Below are 24,115 nucleotides of genomic sequence, written 5' to 3'. Positions count from 1 at the left end.
GGTCGAACCGTACGATAATTATCGTACAAATACGATAATTTTGTGCCTAAGTTTCACTTTTACCGTGGTTTCATAAAACCACACAACATTTTTTGGGATCAGCGAAATATCTTCAAAGTTACTGTTAAAATTTATGTGTTTATTAGGTGTTTACATTATTATGTGTTTTATTAGGTACCATTTAAAATTTTGCCTATATGTTGCTATTTAAGTCTATTTAATGTGATTTTAAATAGAATAAAATATTTTTATAAAACATTATCCCATCGTTAGATTTTATTTTAATGACATTTAAAAAGATTTTTGTACTTGTAACATTAGTCATAGACAAGTAATGTGGCGTCGCTCGAGCGGATGTTGTTTATGATTTGATGAACGACATTTTCCTTTGGAAACATAGTGTAGACGTAAATTCATTTAATTTTCGTCAATATTAACATCTGAGTTCAGTGAATTGGTGCGTAAATCTACAAAGATTTTAGACTTTTAAAATCCCGAACATAAAAATCATATTAAACGTGTCGTATGAGCGTAATTCAAGAAGTTTTTTTTCTCAGACAATATAGCGGGAAATTGTCGTAGTGACGCGCACAAGCTCTGTTAATTATTATTCTCGTGTAGTCTGGTGTAGTGTCGTGACTATTTGTTATGTGATTATTTAGGCTTTGACAGTGTACATTTGTGATATATTTAGAATTGACAATGTCGGATGAAATGGCGGTGGGAGATAACGCGTCAAGCGAGGAACCTAAAGTGGGGGCTGAAGATGTTGCAGAAGAGGCTCCTGTTGCGGAGCAATCATCAAAACAATCTGCTGAGCCTCCCGCTCCAGAGTCTGGAGATACCGAAGAATCCAATAAAGGTGTGTTGACTTTTCCAAAACATAACCTATTTTTTTGTGTTGACAATATATATTATCCATATAAACTGAATATTCCCTTTCTGTTATTATTTGTTCGAATATAAATGGTAATCCGAAACCATATTTCGTAATTTTAAGACTACATTGATGTATTTGATAGCTTGAAACTATTTTTCTTAGTTCATTTTTTTATGTACACTTGGCACCTTATGTATGAATATCTATTGAGAATCCCAAGTTGCTGTTACATTTTTAAAGTTATGATTGAAGTAATAGCTTATAGTCTATTTATTAAACATTTTATTAACACAGAGCAATCACTAAAGCATAATTTACTTATTAGGTTTGTAGCACATAGTTAGCACATCCATATGTTGGTTATTCTTGTTCTATATTAACACTAGGAATCATCACTATGTGTTTTAACGTTTTAATTTATAGGGTTTTAGTTGTATTTGTTTCTATGTAGTGTTTGCGAGTCTAGCGCTACAGAGCACTAGTTAATATAGTAGTATATAGTATATAAGAACTGTAACTCACATTTATGCAGGAGAGCTATAGAACCTCAACAAATTGGCCTTTATGTTATATGCTTTGTGTCTGTTATCAAGACCCTTGCATATTCATTTGGCGAAGAGAAGATTAACTGTTTTGGCCTCTCAGATTGGTATATTGCTAAGACTTCACCAACATATAAACAATAATATGGAATGTCTTGGGTCTGACATGTGCTTATCAATATATGTGTTATATTTGGAACATATAATCATAAGATATTAAAATATCATTTAGAAGCGAGTTGTCCGCTATTCTGAATCTGTTACTTTGACCTCTAAGTCTTATTCACATTGGCACACTTGATATTCAAGAAGGATGTTATATTTTTGATTGGATGCTGCACTCGCTAATAGTTAATTTTATAATTTGATTGATTAATTTATTATAATAGTACTTTGTTCCTAATAATATAATAATAAGCGAGAATGTGTGCATAATGCATTTGAATTTTTGTTTTCAAATTCATTAATAATTGATGGATTTTTTGGAATTATTTTTTTGAAATATAATTAAATACTATGCACCTGCATGGAAAGAAAAAAAAGCATGTAACAATTGGTTGCAGTACCAATTGTTACATGCTTTTTTTTCTTCAAAAACAACAGAGAAGTAATAGTTTTAAATAAAAGATCCTCATCCCCATTTTAACTAAACATATTTTGTTTTAAAATTCTAATTATTTAAGGTTCAGAAGAGAAATCGGAAGTCAAAGTAAATGACGATGACAAAGATATAATAGATAAAGATGAGAAAGAAGAGGAAGAGGATAAGCGAGGCATTAAACGCAGAGCATCTGCTGCGTTTAGCGACGATGGGGACTTCAAAGGTTTCGAGCAGACGGACAAGAACGACTTGACAGAGTTCAACAAGATAATTGGTGAGTAGCATATGTAATATTGTTAGTTACAGCCTAAAGCTGGTAGAAGTAGTTCGTCATTCTAAAATATTGGTATGTTTCATTGTAAATAAACACTTATATCTAAATTAAATATATTTATAGAATAGTTAGAAAAGGAACTACTCTGACCATAATTATAAGGTATTTATACTATTCCCTTGTTGTGCAAATCTTAAACTGTAATGATTTACATGCACAACAGACGAAGAATGGAAATTTTTAAGAAGATACTCGACAGATGAGGATTTTAAGGGTTTCGATCGCGTTGAAATGAACAACTTGACGGGGTACAATAAAATTTTAGGTAAGGAGAGAACACTTAGCTGCCATAACTTTGCGCCCCTATAATTCCTTTTTACATGCTTGCTATGTCACTTCCTTATTTTTATATAGCATTGTACAACCCCTATATCTAAATGACTAAAATATGTAGTTACAAATACTTATTCTATGTTTAGAACGTTTGGAGACAGAAATTTCGGAAGCAGAGAAGAGTTTTACTCCATTACGAAATATTTCAACATCATTGCAACCAGTGAAAGCTAGTAAAAGACCTCGGCAAGATACAGGTAAGTCACTTTATTATGTTTTGAGATGTTATAGTAAATACAATTGATGTTTAATTGCTACAAAATATTACATCTTGCTTTGAATAAGTACCTTAATTTTGTTGTATTTATATTTCTTGTGAACTTTTTCTTACAGAAATTTTTGATTGTATAAAGTCAGGTCTATTTTTTTTTGTTGTTGTTTGTTGTCTTTGATTTTTTTACAAGTTTGTAAGGTGATAATTTAATTTTATCCTTACAGATAGTTCACGGCCTTCTTCCGCGCTATCATCAAGATCAGATGGTGATGGAGCCGTATCTACTGATGTAAGTATTTATTTAATTGATAATGTGTAGCGAAATATAATTGCAATATTTTATTGTTAACTTCTTTGTGCAAGCAGCATCAGAGGGTAAATGGGAGTAAAGAAGAAATAAAAGTTAGTACTGATTTGTTATTTCAATTTATTACAATATTTAGTTTATTATTTTATTTATTTGTATATGTATTATTGATTTAGTCATCCATTAAAGTTTAATGTGGTAAATATTATGTAGTGTTATATTTTAAACTAGCTGTGCATCGTGGTTTCACCCGCATTGCTCTGCTCCTGTTGGTCTTAGCGTGATCATATAAAGCCTTTAGTTTTCCTCGATAGATGGGTTATCTAACACTGAAAAATTTTTTCAAATCGGACCAGTTCCCTACTTTAGCGTGATCAAACAAACTCTTCAGCATTATAATATTAAGTATGGATTAATATTGGAATTCTATGATTAGTTTTTAGCGTTACAAGAGCAAAATAACATTCTTTCATTTAAAATTTGTGCATGCAGCACCTCAGGATAGAAGCTATAAAGGAGGAAGTTAAAGTTAGTATTTATAAGAATAGTATGTTGGTGTTTATAATAAAACTTATTGTGATATATATTTTTAACTGACTATGAGTATACTTACTTGGAAGATATTGTTGGATAGGTATTTCAATCAGGTTGAGGTTTCCTGTTGTTTACCGTTATGTCGAAATTTAACATTTTTTTAAAGATGTGCGGTAAATCTGTATAAAACTTTAACATATAACTGATAAAACAAAATAATTCTAGTTTAATTTTCGTTAATTTTATTACTGAAAGCGGTATTAAGTATTTTGACATCTATACTAATATTTAAATTAGGTTAGGTTTGTGGCGTTTCTGACGTTTCAGGGGGAAATCACCGGATCTACTTAACTTATCCTTAAAACAATTACCAATCGACAGCCACATTATCTGTGAATTTCATATCATAGGATATATTTTATACCTAGTTGAGGCGATCATCACAGACTATAGGATTGTTTATTTATTTTTTTACACTATTGCACACACATAACAAATACAATCGTTATATTATAATTTGTTTTAATAATAATACAGACTATAGTATCTCTATATTTAATGTATACAGGCGTCATCATCACCGTTGGGCAGGGGCCGCCGCCCCACCACGGAGATGTCGTCGCCGCTGCTGCGCGTGCCGCTGGAGCGCGGCTGGAAGCGCGAGCTGGTGTACCGCGCGGCGCACGACGCGCACTCGCGCCGCAACGCCGACATTTACTACTACTCGCCCAACGGGAAGAAGCTAAGGTCCACTCGTGAGGTGCGTGCTTTTTTTTTATGCTATAGGATAGCAACCGAGCAGACGCGTCGCCTGGTGTTAAGCGATACACGCCGCCCATAAGCATCCACTCCACTGGGAAGTGGATGTGTTGCTATCCTCAAAGGGATTTGGAAGGATTTAGGGAGAAGGGGCGAGGATCGGAATGGGAATGAGGATAGGGAAGTAGGGGCCTCCGGACCCCTCACTCACCGTACGGAACGCGACAGTAAACTGTCACTATGGCGCCGATATTCTGTGAGGGTGTGGTACCTTCCCCGGTGCGAGTGTGGCCCAATTCGTGCCGAAGCATGCTCGACTCCCACTTCTGCTACGTGCTGTGTTTTTTTTTTATGACATAGCAAGCAAAGGAGCAGGTGGGTCACCTGATGCTAAGTGGTCACACTTGTAACACTAGAAGTGTTACTGGACAAATCGTATGTCGTAGTTGTTCGGGAACACCGTTCCAAAGTTTCACTGTACGCGGAAGGAAGTTGCGGGTGAAGCGGACAGTATTGGAGCGCCAATGTTAATGGGATCTATCTATGTATGAATCTGTCTGTGTTGGAGCTGCGCTCCGACCGACCACAGATATGTCGACGTGCCCCGCAGCACTGATATTTACTGCGTTCCAACTCGCGAGGTGGAAGTTACTGGGTTCGGTACAACAACACTCGACCACGGTCTGATGACGGTCTGTGACCGCTGTACGGTATTCAACACTGCTGCTGTGTGTGTCGTTAAACTGTCGTTCAACGCTGCTTTTGCTGTACTTCTTCGTCGGTAAAGAAACTGCGATCTATTCGCGAATTTAAATTATAAAATGAATAAATAAAGTAATGATTATGACTAGATTGATTGATGCTGTAATTCTAAATAAATTAAATTTTCATTGAAACTAAATATAAAATACAACTTATTGTTTATTTGCAGGTATCTGAACATTTGTCTGGAACTGGGCTCACATTAGAAAACTTTTCATTTTTCAAAGAACCTCTCGGAATTGATGATCCCGAAAAAGAAATAATTCGGTAAGTATTTTTTTACATTGACTATTCACGTTTTAATTGTTTAAACTCCATGAAATACATGTATAGCATTCTTTATCATTTTGGTCCTTCGAGCCGGATTCTGAATTATCTAAAAGTTATGAAAGTACTTTTCAATTAGATTTGATGTATTAACAACAATTTCTTACACAGTGACGCAAAACTTATGCGTCGAGTAGAATCACCTGTAGCAGCGCCTACACAGGTAGAAGGGAAACGCACGCCCAAACCGAAACCGCCGAAAGGCGCTAGTCCAGAACCTAATACACCTAAATCACCACCCTCTAAGATTAAGGTAAGAATTTTACTGTTTTTAATTATTGTATGAAGGTAAGATAAGTAGTCAGGTCTATAGTGGCTAGGCAGTGTATAGAACATTACCATTTATTATGTTGTTTGATTGTTCTCTCCCGCTATCTCCGTCAAATATCTAATAATAATTACAATTTTTTTTTATTATTCTATGATTTGTGTCTTGTTCTCTATCTCACAGTCATCCATCAAACTCAAATTCATTAATTATTTCATTAAACTAAACTTTTTGTAGAAGCGTTTTTGAATTGTGAATAATGAATGCTACCGGTCTACCTGCTACTGTAAACCAATGCCAGTTATACCATTGGATGCGCTCTTAAGTGCATGTTCACTTCGAATGAAAAATACACAAAAATACCTACAACATGATTTGCTTGCATTTAATTCTAGACTTTTAATCAATTTCATCATTAATTTTACTTTAGGTAAAATCAATGGGCTCTCGGCTAAATAACAACAGTTCGCCCGCCACACCGCAACCGCCGCCCGCGTCTAAACAACCGCGGCGACAGTCTGCGCAAACGCAACCGACGCAACCGACACAACCGACACAACCGGTGCAACCGCAACCAGCAGCGGCTGATAATAATAATACCGCCGCTTGGAAGAAACCTAGGTATGGAGTGGGGATATTTATGGGGGGGACGTATGTCAGGTTAAGATTTCATGGAAGTGGTTTTTGATTGTGTTATGACCTTAATTGAGTAAATTCTGCTGTGTTTTTTAATTAATGTGGAAGATAATAAAATTCAAACTGGTGCGATTTGAATTTGCACAATATTGTAGAAAATAAAGTTATACAGTCATTTTATAGACATAAAACTTGTAATGAATTCATTTAATCTTAATCTGATGTAAGTTTTTGGAGTTTTCAATAATTAATTAATGTTCAATGTGTTGAATAATTATTGATAACTTAACAGAAAGCAGTTATTTTGTAAGTTAATTGACATTTTATTAAACATACAAATGATATAATCGGCAATAGTTTTTCTGACAAAACTTGTTTTTTGTTTTTTCATTCTGTACATTTTATACACATTTAGTAATGCTTTACCTTTTTTTTACAAATAATTATGTTAGAAAACAAATAAACAACTTTTTGTCAGGGTTTTAAAAATATCTTCTAATTAGTATCAAATGTTAGGCAGGATTTATTCCTAACATTACGGTGGTTCACGGTTCATTATATTACTGTTTATTTGAAATGTATTCACATTTTCGTTTTAAGTGTGTTTACATTTTGTATTGTGAAATATTCGCCGAGCTTTGCGGTTGTGTCGACGTTATTTTATTTCGCGTGAGAATTACATTGGATTGGATATACCGTGATACGTTTTTTTTTTAATAAGTATTCGTATGTTAAAATTTGATTGTTACTCATAATTTTTTGTTCTGAATAGAGGAAATTGCATTTTAAACAGTATGATAAGAATAAACTTTAAAAACTTTCCAAGCATTTAAAAAACACATTTATTACTAAAAATATAATTTCAAACAATCTAGTCCATGATAACTTTAAATTATCAAAAAAATCCGTATCACGTCCTAATTCCATACGCATGTACACGTACTTACACTTACATGTTGTACACGTACATGTTGTACACGTACACGTTTATACACGTACACGTTTATACACGTACACGTTGTACACGTACATGTTGTACATGTACACGTTTATACACGTACATGTTGTACACGTTCGTACACGTACACGTTTGTACACGTACACGTCGACACGTCCGCAAAGCGTCGCGCAGTGAGCAGTGGTGGAGTGTAGTGTGGCCGCAGGACGGCGCCGCCGCCGCTGCACGCGCGACCGCAGACCGCGACCGCTAATAGCCAGGTAATGTATAACATGTTTATTATATTAATAATATTTCTTATTAATTATTATTAGTTATTAAAATTGTAGATGAAAGTCAAGTTATGAAATTACAGAAAATGTTCTTTTTTTATATTGTTTCTATTGATTGTTTTTGGTACAAAATTATTTTTTAAGTTACTTCGATTGCTTGCAATCGATGAAGTTAATACTAGAATGTAAGATAAAGATTAATAAAGCGAGCTAGCAAAATTAATTTTTGTAGTGCGCTAAGTAAATATGGAAATGTCTCACATACATAAATAATTCGAATAAAAGTTTCGAGAGGTGTCAAGAGACACCTAGATGGAACGAAGTTACTAAAATAGCTGACTTGCTTTCTTTGAGAGATAGAGGAAGAGAGAGACAGCTAGAGAAACACGTGTGCACGTGTTTCTCTGTCTGTCGCAAAAAGTGTCATTACAACTTTTCGTGAGAATTTTTTCCGTCTAGCTCCCTTTGACAACGCGCGTTAAGAAACTTCGTTCCAATAATTAACAAAAGATGATAAGAAAAAATAAAATTAACTGTATTATTGAAATGTGTGCTACATTTTTTTATCGATACACATGATAGGTGAGTATAAACGACTATAATATATCACATATTAATCTATAAAACAATGCAGGTGGGTCGCGGTGGCCAGCAGCCGTGCTCACTATCGTGCGGCCGCGCAGTGCCGTCGCTGGCGTGTGCCGCGTGCCTGTGCCTGTACCACCCCGCGTGCCTCGGCCTCACGCACGCACCGCCGCACCCGTTCCACTGCAAGGTGAGGCGTGTGCTCCATAATTACGGCCAAAATGGATTTTAAATACGAAAAAAAAATACATGTGGCACTCGGGGACTGCCGCGGTAAAGCTATTGCATAGCATGCCTTCAAGCCACACCTCCGTGTCTGTCGGAGTGGGGAGCGTGAGGTTTTTCGTTACGCAATTTCTGGATTCGGTCCCCGCGCTCAAGGCCCGCGATAGAAGCTATGCAATAGCTTAAAAAATTTCCTATAAAATTGTTCAAAAAATATTATATTAGAACTAGCTGCGCTTCGCGGTTTCACCCGCGTGACTCTGCTCCTGTTGGTTTTAGCGTGATGATATATATAGCCTATAGCCTTCCTCGATAAATGGGCTATGAAACATTGAAATAATTTTTCAAATAATACCAGTAGTTCCTGATATTAGCGCATTCAAACAAACAAACTCTGCAGATTTATAATATTAGTATAAATAAAAATAATTGTATAGGTGAGTTACAAAAAAAAAAAAAAAAAAATTTGGAGTTAATTGGTTTCATCAACTTCGTACCTAAAGTTAAATTTTTCATATTGCATACTTTGTTTTTTTCTATACTCTAGAACTGCGAAACATCCGCACCGCGTGACCCGCCGCCGTTAATTCTCAAATCTGGTTTGGCATCAAACACTGGGCTGCAAACGCCAACCCCCATCACGCCAACCAACACCAACCAATCGGCCAACATATCCAACATGTCGGGCAATGTATCGGCCAACAAGTCGGCCAACGTGTCGCTCAATACAGTGCCGGTGCCGAGGCGCGTGCTTGTGCCGTCTAAACAGAGGAGCGATAAGCGAGTCCTGTTACGGATGAAGGTAAATTATATTAATTTTCAAACAAATATTGTATATGTACGTAGAAATAAATTATACATAGTTAAAGGACAGTCGCGAACTACGAAGAAATTATATTGTATATTGCATAGAAATGACATCCATCCCATGCGATCGGAATTCATAATTTTTACGCAAGATTCTTATCATAATCTATGTAGCAGGAATCTATGAATGTGAAAAAAAAATAGTTTGTCAAAATGTAAAAAAAATGCATATTTTATAAAATTTATCAGGTTTATTACTTGCGCGCGTAGTTTAATTAATATAATATACCCTTTAAGTACTAGAACAAAGTAACAGATAATAAAACTAATTTCAGATGTCAGGCGGTGCTGACGGGCAGAAAGTGTGGGCCGTGTCTCCCAGCGCCACTGGGGCCAACCAGCATGGTCACAACGTCCCCGTGGCCCCTACAGCCCCTATAGCCCCTGTGGCCCCTATAGCCCCCGTGGCCCCCACAACCCCCGTGGCCCCTATAGCCCCTGTTATACCCGTACCATTACCGAACAGACAGACCTTACCACAATCATTAGCTGTGATAAATGGAAGACGATTTATTGTTGTAGCGAGGGGGCAGCAGAATTGAAAAGAAAGGAAATTAAAGATAGATAGGCTGTATGAATGTCAAATATAATGGGCCATCATCACAATGGGCAGCGTTGGGCAAGTAGAGGCAATCACGATAGTGTAGAGGGCCTAAATGTCTATGATAGGCCGTCATTGTAGATTATTCATAATCGCCGTAATGGCGGCAAACATTGACGATCATTTGTTGGCCCAATACTGCCCATACACATAACAACTTTATAATAATTTTAAACATATTTTAAATATTTTCCATGCAATTGCATTCATGTAGTTTTAATTAATCTCTCGTCAAAAATAGAAGTGCCGGTCGCTATTTTAGTCTTTTTTTCACATTTTATTAAGTATATGTTTGTTTTGATTTTTCTAGTATATTCTTAATATATAAGGGAAGCTATTGAATATGGTCATTATTTGATAGTTGTGGAACAAAATATAGTTCAAAGATATTTAATCGCAAGTTTATGAAGTTAGTTTCAAGTGATTGTTGTTAGCGCACTATGTGTATGTTACTCAGGCAACTTGTATAATAAAAAAGTATCTAATTATGTTGTGTATTTTCATACCTTTTCTAGGAACATACTGAAGTTTGATTTATAAAAGGCATTTTTTTAAATATATTTTGAAATGATATTATCAGAAAATACAGATATTGCTCATAAAAAATAATATAATACAAATTTGGTATGTTTCTAGCCACATTTGCGTCAACATTAATCTATAAGAAATGAGATGGATGAATTATTAAATTATCGATACGTTTTTTATTTAAAGTTGCTGATAATTCATCTGTCTTCATTATGTTATGTTATTTAGGTACTCTCATGGACAAGGTATGTGACATTTCTCATGAAATTGCTTAAATTTAATGAAAAAAATATTTATTTTCAAGGTAAGTCATTAGTTGTAAGAACCGTGAACCACGTAATGTAGTGTATTTAAATAAATTAACCACATTATTGAATGTACCATAAAACTTTATTAAATTTAAATTTGATAAATTATGAAATTACCCTTTAACTTAGTAGGCAAATGTTTGCATCGACTGAATTGAAATTTTGGACGATGTTTGTTTTTTTAATTCCTCTACTTTTGCATTTTAAAATGCTTGGTCACTTATATTTTTTTTATCCTGCTACCAGTCTATAAATTTAACACCTGTATCGATATAAACTTATCTCCAACAAATAATTCTAACAAAAAACTATTCTATGAACATTATACCGCAGAAAAAATATTCAAAACAATAAAAAAATGTATAAAATCACCCACAGAAAAACCTCTTACCTATATAAAAAAAAAAAAAAAAAACAATCTGTCTTACACCAAAAAACTTTAGACAGGGTTTAACTTTAAGCGCGGGTTCTCTTTAATCTGGTTTTGTCGTATTTCACATAGACAATTACTATTAAAGTGACAGATCTTAAGTTTTTAGTTTAAATTGTTTTGTGGTAAGACCAAATATTTCTATCAGTGAAAAGGACCCGAACAAAAAAAAAATATGTTTCCATATAAAAATAATGATTTCTCGCAGTGAGAAGATGTCTCGCGGTCGTGTAGCGAACGGCGCAGCGTCCCCGCCCGCGATCGCGTCTCCGCGTCGACGCGGACGGCCCAAGATCGACGACACGGACTATTTCACCGCGTTCTATAAGCGCGCTCAGGAGAAGAACTATAATGTCGCCGTGCAGGTAATTATTTTATATTGTTAGTTTTGTGCTATGAATAACAGTCAAATAAGATTTAAACTTTTAAACAGCCATATGTTTGTATGCAATCAACTGCTTTAGACTCCATTTTGACCCACTTGAATTGTACAGATGTACTTCACGTTTAAACTTCACTTTCAACTATACTTATAATTACTATTAATTGTTTAATGGTTCTGCTCTTTGAATGCTTAGTTCATTTTTATTCAAGAAAAATAAGCTCCTAACTTTAGTTCCCGTATTACTTGCTTATATTATAACTTTGTATTTTGTACGAATTTCAATAGGATAGTGTAAAATTATGAATTCATTTGATACACATGCGAATAATATATGCGAAAGTGTTAGTTTGTCTTAGCTATAGAAAGTTACATAGATGCCAGCAATATGCGAGAGCTCATTCAAATTATGCACTCGAATTCTTCCATTGAAACTATTAGAAGGAATTGTAATGGGACTTCCTTTAAAGACTTTTAAGGGCATGGCAGTGAAATCAAATAGCTTTTTTTCTTATTAACAAGATTTTATTAATATATTATACTCGATTTTTAACCACTTTTAGCTGACAGATTTTATTCCTTTCCTTAACTTTAACGGTCTTACTAATAAAATGTTACCCATTCGCTATGCAATGGATTAGTTATTGCAATAACCTGTCTTGTTTTTATGATTGACGTTTCATGTGAGCAAGAACAGGACACAGCTATGGTAGAAAATGGTTGAAATTTATACATTGTTTAACTTTTTATTAGTAAGGCCGTAAGTCTATCAAAGACGACAATACGATTGTTTGATGAGTTTATCTTATCCAAGCGTGTTTTTTTTCTTCAAATATTTATTACCAGATTTCCGCCCGCGGCTTCGCCCGCGCTTTCAAAGAAAGACCCGCATGCTTCCCGTTCCTGTGAGATTTACGGGATAAAACTTATCCTATGTGTTAATCCAAGTTACCCTCTATGTGTGCTTAATTTCATTGTAATCGGTTCAGTAGTAGTTGCTTGAAAGAGTAACAAACATCCGTACATACAATAAATGTGATTGAGCTTGACCGTGCCTTTCATTTCTAATCACAAATCGTAGGAACCTAGAACCCTACACATACATCCATACGCATAAACTTTCGCATTTATAATATTAGTAGGATTTTATCGATAATATTGTGTTGCAGATATTCCAATACGTGTGTATGCGCGAGTTGGCCGGTTGCGCGCGAGTGTGCCGCCTGTGGCAGGGGATGACGGCCGCGCCGCAACTGTGGCGACATGTGCGGATGAAAAATTCACATGTGAGTACCAAAAATAATAGATTATGCTAAGGTTTAAGACCTGAGATCATTGATTGGCGGTGATGTGTATGAAAATGAAATGAAAAATGAAAAATATATTTATTTCATACACAAAATTCATGGGTCCTCCTTGTAAGTTAACAAAAACCTGTGTCAGGCGGACCCGCTCTTCGTTAACCAAAGTGTTATTAGTGGTAGTGTATGATAAAATGGAAAATTTTTACTCACTAAGACATTTTTATTTAATTTTTTTTTCTATTATATGTAAAAAAGGCTAGATAGTTTCTTGATTTTTTTTACTTATAAAATGAAAGTTGCTTTACTCTTAAAATAAAACTTGTAAACTATCCGTTTAAGATATACTTTTTCATTCAAAAAATAGTCAGCAAAATTATTTGCAATTGTTTTCATTCATTTTGATACAACAAAATTATTGAGTACCCTAAATTCATGTATTGTTTTAGGTAAGTGACTGGGGCGGGTTGTGTGCGGCACTAAAGAAGCATTCAACAAAATGGCTAGACCTGCGGAAAATGTTGCTGCCAGCCAACGACACAACATTCTGGGACCAATTCATTGAACACATAGCTACTGTTGATACGCTCGAAAGGTAAAATTTTATACTAACACTTTTATTAACCCTTTTTTTGTAATACGCGCGTGTAATATGTGAGTTTGCGTTTTTACAGTAGCTAAATGCGTTTAAAACTGATTCAGTATCTTAGTTTGTCACATTATTTAATTCCATGATACAGTTTACTTTATCATAAAAGTGCATATTATGTAATCTGTCTGTTTTTTTAAGATTAGTGGAATTAAAAAAAAAATGTTTTTCTTTAAAAAATTTTTATTGATTTCAAATGCTACGTAATCGCGTTTGCGCATACGTCCTCTTTTTCAACAATCACCATGTGAACCAATAGTTATATTCATTTATTTAATTTATTTGCCAACAGATACACATCTTATATTATATTGAAAATATGAAATAATTACATGTTATTTTATTATGTATGTTCGTCAGGCTGGAGCTGTGCCGGTGTCCAGCACGCGTGGTAGAAGCTGTGTGCTCACGGGTCAGTTCACTGCGAGCTCTGTGCGCGCCCGCAATCTGGGACACTTCGCTGGACCCCGAACCGCTCGGGCTACTGTCGCGACTTGAGCTACTGCGCCTTAAGGTATACCCACACGTGTACCTGTAACATAGTATAAAAAAAGAAGTATGACAATCTTCGAATAAAAGTACATCGTGCTATAAAACGCCCGGGAGTTGGTGTACATCTCTCTTTATACTGGAATGAAGTGAAAATATTTAGAGCTAGCGCGCAAGAGCAACTTTTGTCTCCGCAACTATTTTGTCTCTCCCATTAACTCTATGGGGAGTTGCGTCGCTACGTGCGTGCACTTTCTTACTAGCCCATAGAGTTAATGCGGGAGACAAAATAGTTGCGAAGACTTAAGTTGCTCTTGCGCGCTAGCTCTTATTTTGCAAGAAATGTGGAAGATTTACAGATGTTACATAATTCATTGTTCAGCGCAAATCGCCAATTGATTATTGGTATGCAAAAATTAACAATAGAATGTCAATGTCATACTACATAAATACCATTTTTACCATTATAATATATATCAATAATTTTAAACCTTTTTTTAAATTATATGTCAATTATTATTATTAGGTAGGCTTAGGGCGGCCGTACACGGACCGCTCGAGCAGTTAACGGCTGAGCGACGTACACGGACGGCTCGAGCGGTCGGTCGTTGACGGCTCGAGCCGTCGGTTCTTGACTGCTCGAGCCGTCGCTACCAACCGCTCGAGCCGTTGATTTTTTGACTAGTCGCGTCATTGATTTTCAGGGGGATAGGAAGCCGTCGACGGCTCTAGCGCAGTCAACGGCTCGAGCAGTCAGTGTATGCCTCACGACCGCTCGCGAGCCGTCAACGGCACGGTGGAATTTCGTCATGCAGTTGACGGCTTGAAGCGGTCGCGACGGCTCGAGCCGTCACGTGTACGGCGGTGAATGAATGCCTATAGTTCACCGCGCGGTCGCGGCTTCAAGCGGTCGGTCTCAACTGCTTGAAGCGGTCCGTGTACGGCCGCCCTTAGCTTCGCACCTAAATATTTGTTATTGAAGCACAGAATACATAATAGTAGCTAAACGCTACAGAACGGACACTCTCCACCTCCCGCCAAAATTAAACACTTACCTCACCCCGCACGATCAGCCTGAAAATGGTCCGCATTTTTCTGCAAGGACGATACGCAACGAAGATTGACAACATTAATCAAATTGACTTAAACTAATTTTATTATTTTGGATTTGTGATTATCGTTTTTCGTAGAAAATGGTTAGATATTGTGCTGTTTACGGATGTATTTCATCAGAAAAACGCGAATTTTTTTTTACGCTAGTCACAAATGTGCCAACCATAAAGCGTTAACACACACATTTGCAGTCTCTACAGTGTGACTGTCAAAGCGATAATTTTGTACGGAGTGTCCGGGGTGTGATTGAAATGTAACTTTATCGGGGTTGGCAAAAAATTTAGTGTAACATTTTTTCGTTACGCGTGACATTTTTCCGTTACGCGCCATCTTTTTCTTATCCCTACCACACGTGATTCGACGTATTTCTGTAAAGTTGCATAAAGTATATTTAAAATTATTTTTTGAAACATAAGGTCATAAAAAAGTTTCACTTCTTACGTGTGTACACGCACACTTTTTTTATACCACTAAATAGACCGTTAAATCGCCGATGCGCAGCTTGACCGTCAGAGTCCTTTTTACATGACGCGACCTGTATAGCCCCGTGCACGTGCAGCCACGTTGCTGCGCGCTAATATTTTATTAATTAATATATTTGTAATTTTTGTTTGCAGAGTCTAAAAGGATTATCGTTAACGCGCGACCTCACGCCGTTAAGTAATCTACGCCATCTACAGCATTTATCGTTAACGTCAATCAAGGAACTCGGCTGGTGTGCGTGCGAAGTTGTTGGACAATTGGAACAGGTAATTATTTTTGCATGTTTGTATAGAATGGCTTTGAAATTGTTGGCTTTATATACATTTATATATTTGTTGGTTTTATTTTTTTTTTATTTTACAAAAAAAAAAAAATGGATTCCAATCCAACCATTTTTATTTCGTATTAGTTTTTTTTAGTTTGTCAAAAAGTATTATTGTATTTTTTTGCTTTCCTGCGATAACAAAAAAAAATCAATTTATTGTCTGCTGCTTCGTGTCGCCCGTTACCAACTTGTAACATAAAAGTGAAACTTCTTTATCCGTGTTGAGAGTAAAATTTTAATTTTTTGTTAGTGTCATTGCAATACTGTCACGTCACGCCGATTTTGGTATCTTCGAATCTTGTCAAAGAAGTTTTACGTTTGACACGTGTGCTTTTATAAAAAAAAAAAAAAACATTTATTTGTTTCATAACACAGTGTACTACAATATGTTTTGAAGTTTTTTTTAAGCTATTGCATAGCTTCTATCGCGGGCCTCGAGCGCGGGGACCGAATCGAGAAATTCCGTAACGAAAAAACCTCACGCACCCCACTCCGACGGGCGGAGGTGTGGCTTGAAGGCATGCTATGCAATAGCTTTACCGCGGCAGGCCCCGAGTGGCACACGTCGTTTTGTTATAACTGGGACATTGGTATTGTAGCTGGAGTCGCTGGAGCTGGGCGAGTGTTCGTTCGGCGGCGCGTTCGCGGCGGCGCTGGCGCGGCTGGTGCGGCTGCGGCGGCTGCGGCTGGAGCGCGGCGTGCCGCACTGCGCCGCGCCCGCGCTGCTGCAGGCGCTCGCCGGCCTGCCGCGCCTCACGCGCCTCGAGCTCGTCAACTTCGATGTCAAGGTATACTGGTACACTCAATGACCTATTATACTAGTAGACGCGGCATACGCCAACATCATTGCACTAAAAAACAGCGTAATTAATATTTAATACATACCTACTTACTAACGCATTATCACCAATACAGTTGTTCTCTCTTTCACTCTCACGCACGAGACATAATACATGTCTCACTCATGTACTTCGTAATAACAACTGCCGATTAAAATAAAAAAGAACGTCCAGCCACGACGCTGAATGGTGCGTGACTAAGTGAAACTCGGGCACTTAGCTGAGTTTTTTCTTGCCATAATAGAGAGCGGGTAACGTATCTAGCTTTTTTATATATCATAGGGTACACTATACAGTATACAGTACGATTCACGAAAGATGACCACAAATGGCGGCCGTCTGCCCACGTACACTCATGAAGAAAAGACTTTTTGGTTTTGCATAACCAGCATTTACAAGGGGCCATCCATAAAGTACGTCACACTAATTTCATGACTTTTTGAGCACCCCCCCGTCCTTGTCACAGGTGGTCACATTTCTAAGACCCCCCCCCCCTCCCCATGTGACGTCACATGTTTTTCAATATAACATCGAAAAATTTTTAAATTAAAACAGCAGTTCCGAATTTAGTTTTTTTATGAAATCAACATAATATCAAATATTTGAAACAATAACAAAAAAATAAACTAATGAACAAATATAAATTGTCAACAAATCAATTTAAACCGTATTGCCCTAAACTCTAAAGATAGAGTTGGACATATTTTAATATTTTTTAATTTAATTTATATTTCAAATTACGCGATTAGTACCTCTAGATTTTGAAATGTGATGTCACGAAACTTAGGACCCCTCCCACCCCTTGTCACACCATGTCACACTTTGTCGACCCCCTCCCCCCCTCTTTACGTGTGACGTACTTTATGGATGGCCCCCAACATTACACAAATTATTTAACCAACATTAAAATATTTTGTCTTAAGTCTTTTCTTCATGAGTGTACGTGCGCAGACGGCCCTCATTTGTGGTCATGTTTCGTGAATCGTACTGTACTATATAGTATACAGGGTGTCCCACTATTGGTATACTAAACGCGAAGGGACTTGCAGTTTTACATACCCTAATCACGTAAAAAATACTTAATCAACAAAATTACGTCAAAAATTTTTTGTAAAATTTTTCCTGAAAATCCATGTTTTCTTCTCTAGCTTCGCACAGCCAGCAAATACCGCTTTGCTAATGTGAGCATTTTGTTTATGAAAACATAATCTTAAACGATAGCTCACGTGAGGGTGGCAAAGTTGAGCGGGTTGCATGTTATGGGTATACATAGAGTTTTAAAAATTCATCTATTTGAAAAAATCCGTCTGGAACTTTATAAGCATTTTTTACGAACTCAGCGTACGCTAAACTATAACCTCCTTTGAGCTTAGAATACCAACAGTGGGACATCCTGTATACAGTATACAGGGTGTCCCATCGATATTGTAGTCAGCTGAAAGGGACTTGTAGTTTTGCATACACTGATCTCGTAAAAAAATATTTAAACAACAAAATATCGCTGAGATACAGCATTGTGTCTATGAAAATATAATTTTACATCGTAACATCTTGTATGCAGTTATCATAATAATTGCTCACACTGTTAAAATATAATAAAATAATTGTTGTTTTTATTGCAGGTCGGATTCGACGACGCGTTAGCGGAATGTAAAAACATTCAGAGACTACTCATCATACCGACATATGTATCACAATCCGCCACTACCAATAAACAGGTAATTTTGGTCAAATTATCTAACTAATATTGTAAATGTCAAGTGTGTGAGAACGGGTGGATGTATGTATGTTTATTACTCTCTCGCGCAAAAAACTATTGGCCCAATTTGAATGATATTATAATATGTAGAATTTTTCTTGCGAATGGACCGCTGCACAGTTAGTTAATCATTACAATCACTAGTGATATCTAGGCATTATACAATCTCACGTGCGTGTACGCGCAGGTGCTGAGCGGCGTGCTGCGGCTGAAGGACACGCTGACGCACCTGATGTGGGGCGTCACCATCGAGCTGCTGCGCGTCACCGAGCTGTTCATCGACCAGTGCGAGGCGGGCGGCGACGGCGACGCGCCGCGCCCCGACCTCGGCGAGTGCATCCCCGTGCTCAAGCCCGTGCCCGGCTGCCGCCTGCCCGACGACCTGCGCCACGTGGCCGGCCCGCCGCAGGTGAGTGCATCCCCGTGCTCAAGCCCGTGCCCGGCTGCCGCCTGCCCGACGACCTGCGCCACGTGGCCGGCCCGCCGCAGGTGAGTGCATCCCCGTGCTCAAGCCCGTGCCCGGCTGCCGCCTGCCCGACGACCTGCGCCACGTGGCCGGCCCGCCGCAGGTGAGTGCATCCCCGTGCTCAAGCCCGTGCCCGGCTGCCGCCTGCCCGACGACCTGCGCCACGTGGCCGGCCCGCCGCAGGTGAGTGCATCCCCGTGCTCAAGCCCGTGCCCGGCTGCCGCCTGCCCGACGACCTGCGCCACGTGGCCGGCCCGCCGCAGGTGAGTGCATCCCCGTGCTCAAGCCCGTGCCCGGCTGCCGCCTGCCCGACGACCTGCGCCACGTGGCCGGCCCGCCGCAGGTGAGTGCATCCCCGTGCTCAAGCCCGTGCCCGGCTGCCGCCTGCCCGACGACCTGCGCCACGTGGCCGGCCCGCCGCAGGTGAGTGCATCCCCGTGCTCAAGCCCGTGCCCGGCTGCCGCCTGCCCGACGACCTGCGCCACGTGGCCGGCCCGCCGCAGGTGAGTGCATCCCCGTGCTCAAGCCCGTGCCCGGCTGCCGCCTGCCCGACGACCTGCGCCACGTGGCCGGCCCGCCGCAGGTGAGTGCATCCCCGTGCTCAAGCCCGTGCCCGGCTGCCGCCTGCCCGACGACCTGCGCCACGTGGCCGGCCCGCCGCAGGTGAGTGCATCCCCGTGCTCAAGCCCGTGCCCGGCTGCCGCCTGCCCGACGACCTGCGCCACGTGGCCGGCCCGCCGCAGGTGAGTGCATCCCCGTGCTCAAGCCCGTGCCCGGCTGCCGCCTGCCCGACGACCTGCGCCACGTGGCCGGCCCGCCGCAGGTGAGTGCATCCCCGTGCTCAAGCCCGTGCCCGGCTGCCGCCTGCCCGACGACCTGCGCCACGTGGCCGGCCCGCCGCAGGTGAGTCACCCACACGAGTCACGTGACCGGCCCGCCGCAGGTGAGTCACCGGCCCGCCGCCCCACGACCTGCATCACGTGACCGGCCTGCCGCAAAATTTAAAAATTATGTAAAAAACGTATTAGTTCAGAGAGCCTATTACAGCATTATGGAATATATGGAAGATAAAAATTAAAAACCCATGGAGAGTTGTCGCGTAAAAACTACAGGACAGTTCTTTGGCATATTATTATAGTTCAGGATACATCGCCCATTTTTGCAAGTGACTACTATCAAGCTAATTTTCCGTTTGTAGCTTTATTTTGATGAGACGCCCAATAATTTCGTGTACGAAAGTCTCGATTGTGGTAGCTAACAGAGATAACAAGGATAAAAAATTTTGATTTGATGGTTCTCAAATACTTATTACTAACTGAATTTTTTTTTGTTCAATCTCAAGATAATTACCTAAATTATTCGAAAAAATATTTGTCCTACAAAATCTATGGTTTGTTCAAAGAGTCCCCCTTTCCAAAGTGTATCGATAACGAGGTCATCATAAATGATTACTAACAAGCTGATTTTTTTGTTTTCACTTAGTTAATGTTTATATAATTCAACAGACAAATTGTCCTACAAATTGCGTAATAAATATTTGAGAACCATCAAATCAAAAAATTCTATCCTTGTTATCTCTGTTAGCTACCACAATCGAGAGTTTCGTACACGAAATTATTCGGTGTCTCATCAAAATAAAGCTACAAACGGAAAATCAGCTTGATAGTAGTCACTTGCAAAAATGGGCGATGTATCCTGAACTATTATGATAATATACAGTTTCATATTATGTATTTTGTAAAATTAAATTGTAATACTGAAATGATTAAAAAGAGCAACTATGGAGTTTCTTGCCGGTTCTTCTCCATAGATACCGCTTTTCAAATCGGTGATAAATGTTAAAAATATGTAATGACGTTTCAAAAGTGCTTCTCGAAGAGGTCTACTTGAATAAATAAATGTTTAAGTTTGATACGCGACACTTGTGACGTGGCACGTCGGTGCGCGCTGCTGGACTCGCATATATGGCTTAGGTCTTAGGAAAAACATGCAGATTTGCAATTTGGATTTTGGACCTATTAGAGGTGTGCGTTATACGCTAGGTGACTTACGTCACAATACTCACCCAACATGTTTTATACATAAATTGTAATTATGATTGGTCATAAAGTTTTTAAGATACAAAAATCGTCTCAAATAAAAAAATAAAGTGTAAATAACCATTGTTCTGTACTACAAATGTTTTTTTTTTGTTTATTATAACTCCTTTTAATTATTGCATATCAATGAGAAACGATTTATCTTCAATTTTGTTTCCAGGTGGAAATCCTACCAATCCCGACGCTGCAGCGCCTGCTCTCAGCGCAACTGCCGAACACGAAGCTGAAACTCCTGCGCATTCCGTTCCACGCCACGTGGCGGCAGACGTTAGCGGACTTCCAGTAGCACACACATGAGTGTATGAGCGTGTGTGTGTGTGCGTAGTGACGGTGTGGGTTATCATCATTGTCTATGGACGGTTAAGTTGGCTATGGAATACATACATCAAAAAAATATACCAGCCGAATTGATGATAACACCCTTTTTTGAAGTCGGTTAATTAATTGGTTTTATTGGACAAGTTGGACGCAAAATTATGTCTATGGACGTTTGGGATGGCCATAGACAAATTAGAGGCAATATGAGTTAACATACATATTTTAAAATATACTCCAAATGAAGCAATTAAAGGAAAGTCGATCATTTCTAATGTGTTGACAGTTTACCATAGACAAACATTATAAATGATGATAATCCACAAGTCGAGCTAATTAATCGGCTTTTTGGCGGTGAAAGCAAGGACTTAACAGTTGCATACTAAAATATATGGCAATAACATTGAAACATTTGATGTTAATAAAAAATTTCGTTGTATATGTCATATTGAAAAGAAAGCCTGCGCGCATATATTTTTCCTTATTTAAAAATAAAAATATTAAATGAATGTAAAACGTGATATGTAGATTTTAATGATTCTTTTTATAATCATTGTCTTAGATTTTCAAAAGTATAAAGACGTGTCAAATATTTTTAAATAGAGTGATGGATATAAACATATTATTATATTTAATAACGATGACACCAAATATTAAATAGGCTAAAAGTACATGTGAGTTAGATTTCAGTGTCACGCACATATATTATATTAAGGTCTCGTCATACAGTAGTGAGATAATTTTTCACTATGGACAAAGTTACGAAAAGACAGTATAAGGAGCGAAATATTTAAAAGGTTTTGGACTTTATCTACATAATATATCTAGTTCATAATAAGTATAAACAACTATACAATTTACTGCCCCTTTACGGATTTTAGTGCCTTTGTATTATAAATAATTTGCCGCTTAAATATAATATCCTGTTGTGGTAAAAAAATTACATCTCATGACAATTTGTAGGTTTGACGAGCCCTTAATTATCTCGTAGTTTTGCTCAGATGTATTCATGTTACATAGACTAGATGATCCGATAAAAACTGTAGTCTTCAGCTTCATATATTCTAAAATATACAAATATATAAGGTATGTTATATACAGTTGTTGGATAGTCTACACGATGCGGTAAATATATATTTGGATTATGTTGTGCGTTTTATTAATTTCATTCGCTATTTTACGATTATACTCAGAATATGTTACAGTAGAGTAATTTATTTTTTGTAGAAGTCACGAAAATTTTGCCTTGCACATTTTTCTGGTAATGTGAATACATAATAGTCGTCGTGTAGGCTAAACAGAATTCACAAGTAACTCCGGAGTGTTCGCTAGTATAAAGAGATTTATAGCGAAAAATTTTATTTTTAATAGTTCTTCGATACAATGACGCAATGAAATATTATATTAGAATAATAAGATTGTAAATAATGATGTATCGATTAGTGCCTATAGCGGGAACTCTTCTTTATTTCATGGGCGTAATTTTGTGCATTACTTTAAATATTGAAACTTTTATTTTTCGCGACTGATTTTTTGGGGACAGTTAAAAATTATGAACGCATTATTGTATTTGTAATATATATTTTTTGTTTCTTTTCTCTCTTGTAACATTTGTTATATTCGTGACTCCACTATACTAAATTGCGACTATTACTATTAAATGACATTGTACTAGTATATATAATTATTTAATTTTAAATTATTCGAGCATTCTTTTTCCTTTAAAGCCTGGCTTTTATAACTTAGACAAGAGTCTATTGTTAATAATCTCCTTACAAGATGTTTTGTGTATTTTTATGTTTAGTTTTAAAGTGGAGCTTCGACATGGCGTTTGTAAAAATTGTGCATAAAATGTCGTCGGAGCGTTATCATGATTAGGTTAATTATATAATAGTTAATACTTTGATAGTAAGTATTGGCGACGCAATAAATTGTTGCCGTGTAAATATGTGTTTTATTTTCTTCCCTTTCTCTGTTTTTATTCCAATCATTTCATAATCATTCTGTAACTTAGCTATATTAAATTTATAAAGGGTAGTATTTCAACGAGTGAGTGTAAATTTAAGTTTTAGGTGACAAAATAATGAATAGGGTTACAGAATTACTAAGCGAGTGACTAAATGTAGGTACGCTACGAAAAATCAACAGAACATCGACTAACAAACATTGAGTTACTTTCCATACAAAATGAGAGCTTTTATTTACTTATAGAATCACTTTGTTGTTTGTATACCTTTAAGCTGTAATGAAATCAAATTTCTAATTCAACGTAATCAGAAGATACAGCCGTAAATGCTGAAAATTTTCGCAAATTTCGAGATTCGCACATCATTCGCAAGGGAACCATATCTCAAAACCTACAGGGTACTTTCCCTAAACTCAGAATCTTTTAACTTAATATAAAAAAATATCTTTAATAATTTTAAAGCTTGTCTGTCTGTGGTCTTATCTGTCTACCAAGACACTTTTTCTAAGGAACACGTTACGTGGAGGTATCAAGCTGAAATTTATATCAAATGCTCAAATCTACGATCACTTTAAGCTGTGACAAACTTATAAACCAATGCAATCAATAGATACCTACAGCCGTTTATGCTGAAAATTATCTCGACATTCGCACGGTA

General features: G+C 37.7%; 1 protein-coding gene across 4 annotated transcripts; it reads left to right on the top strand.

Moving 5' to 3' along the window:
• The first annotated feature begins 344 nt into the window (after window positions 1–344).
• LOC123701605 lies at window positions 345–23,437 on the top strand. 4 transcript variants are annotated; one of them, XM_045649079.1, is made up of 20 exons: window positions 345–862; window positions 2,106–2,297; window positions 2,521–2,622; window positions 2,777–2,887; window positions 3,129–3,193; window positions 3,271–3,306; window positions 3,704–3,739; window positions 4,314–4,505; window positions 5,436–5,533; window positions 5,705–5,846; window positions 6,292–6,482; window positions 11,480–11,636; window positions 12,823–12,939; window positions 13,404–13,549; window positions 13,964–14,117; window positions 15,823–15,954; window positions 16,613–16,801; window positions 18,475–18,570; window positions 18,799–19,020; window positions 21,337–23,437. In XM_045649079.1, the coding sequence occupies exons 1-20, from the start codon at window positions 703–705 to the stop codon at window positions 21,460–21,462; spliced, it is 2,664 nt and encodes an 887-aa protein (XP_045505035.1). In that variant the 5' UTR covers window positions 345–702; the 3' UTR covers window positions 21,463–23,437. The 4 variants fall into 4 exon arrangements, with proteins under 4 accessions (XP_045505035.1, XP_045505037.1, XP_045505036.1 ...); XM_045649081.1 differs by lacking the exon at window positions 2,521–2,622; XM_045649080.1 differs by lacking the exons at window positions 3,271–3,306; window positions 3,704–3,739.
• The last annotated feature ends 678 nt before the right edge of the window (window positions 23,438–24,115 follow it).

This window comes from Colias croceus, chromosome 22, assembly GCF_905220415.1.
Source record: "Colias croceus chromosome 22, ilColCroc2.1".
Lineage (NCBI taxonomy): Eukaryota > Metazoa > Arthropoda > Insecta > Lepidoptera > Pieridae > Colias > Colias croceus.
Note: the sequence above shows the minus strand (reverse complement) of the source record. Positions and strands in the feature narration are given on the sequence as shown.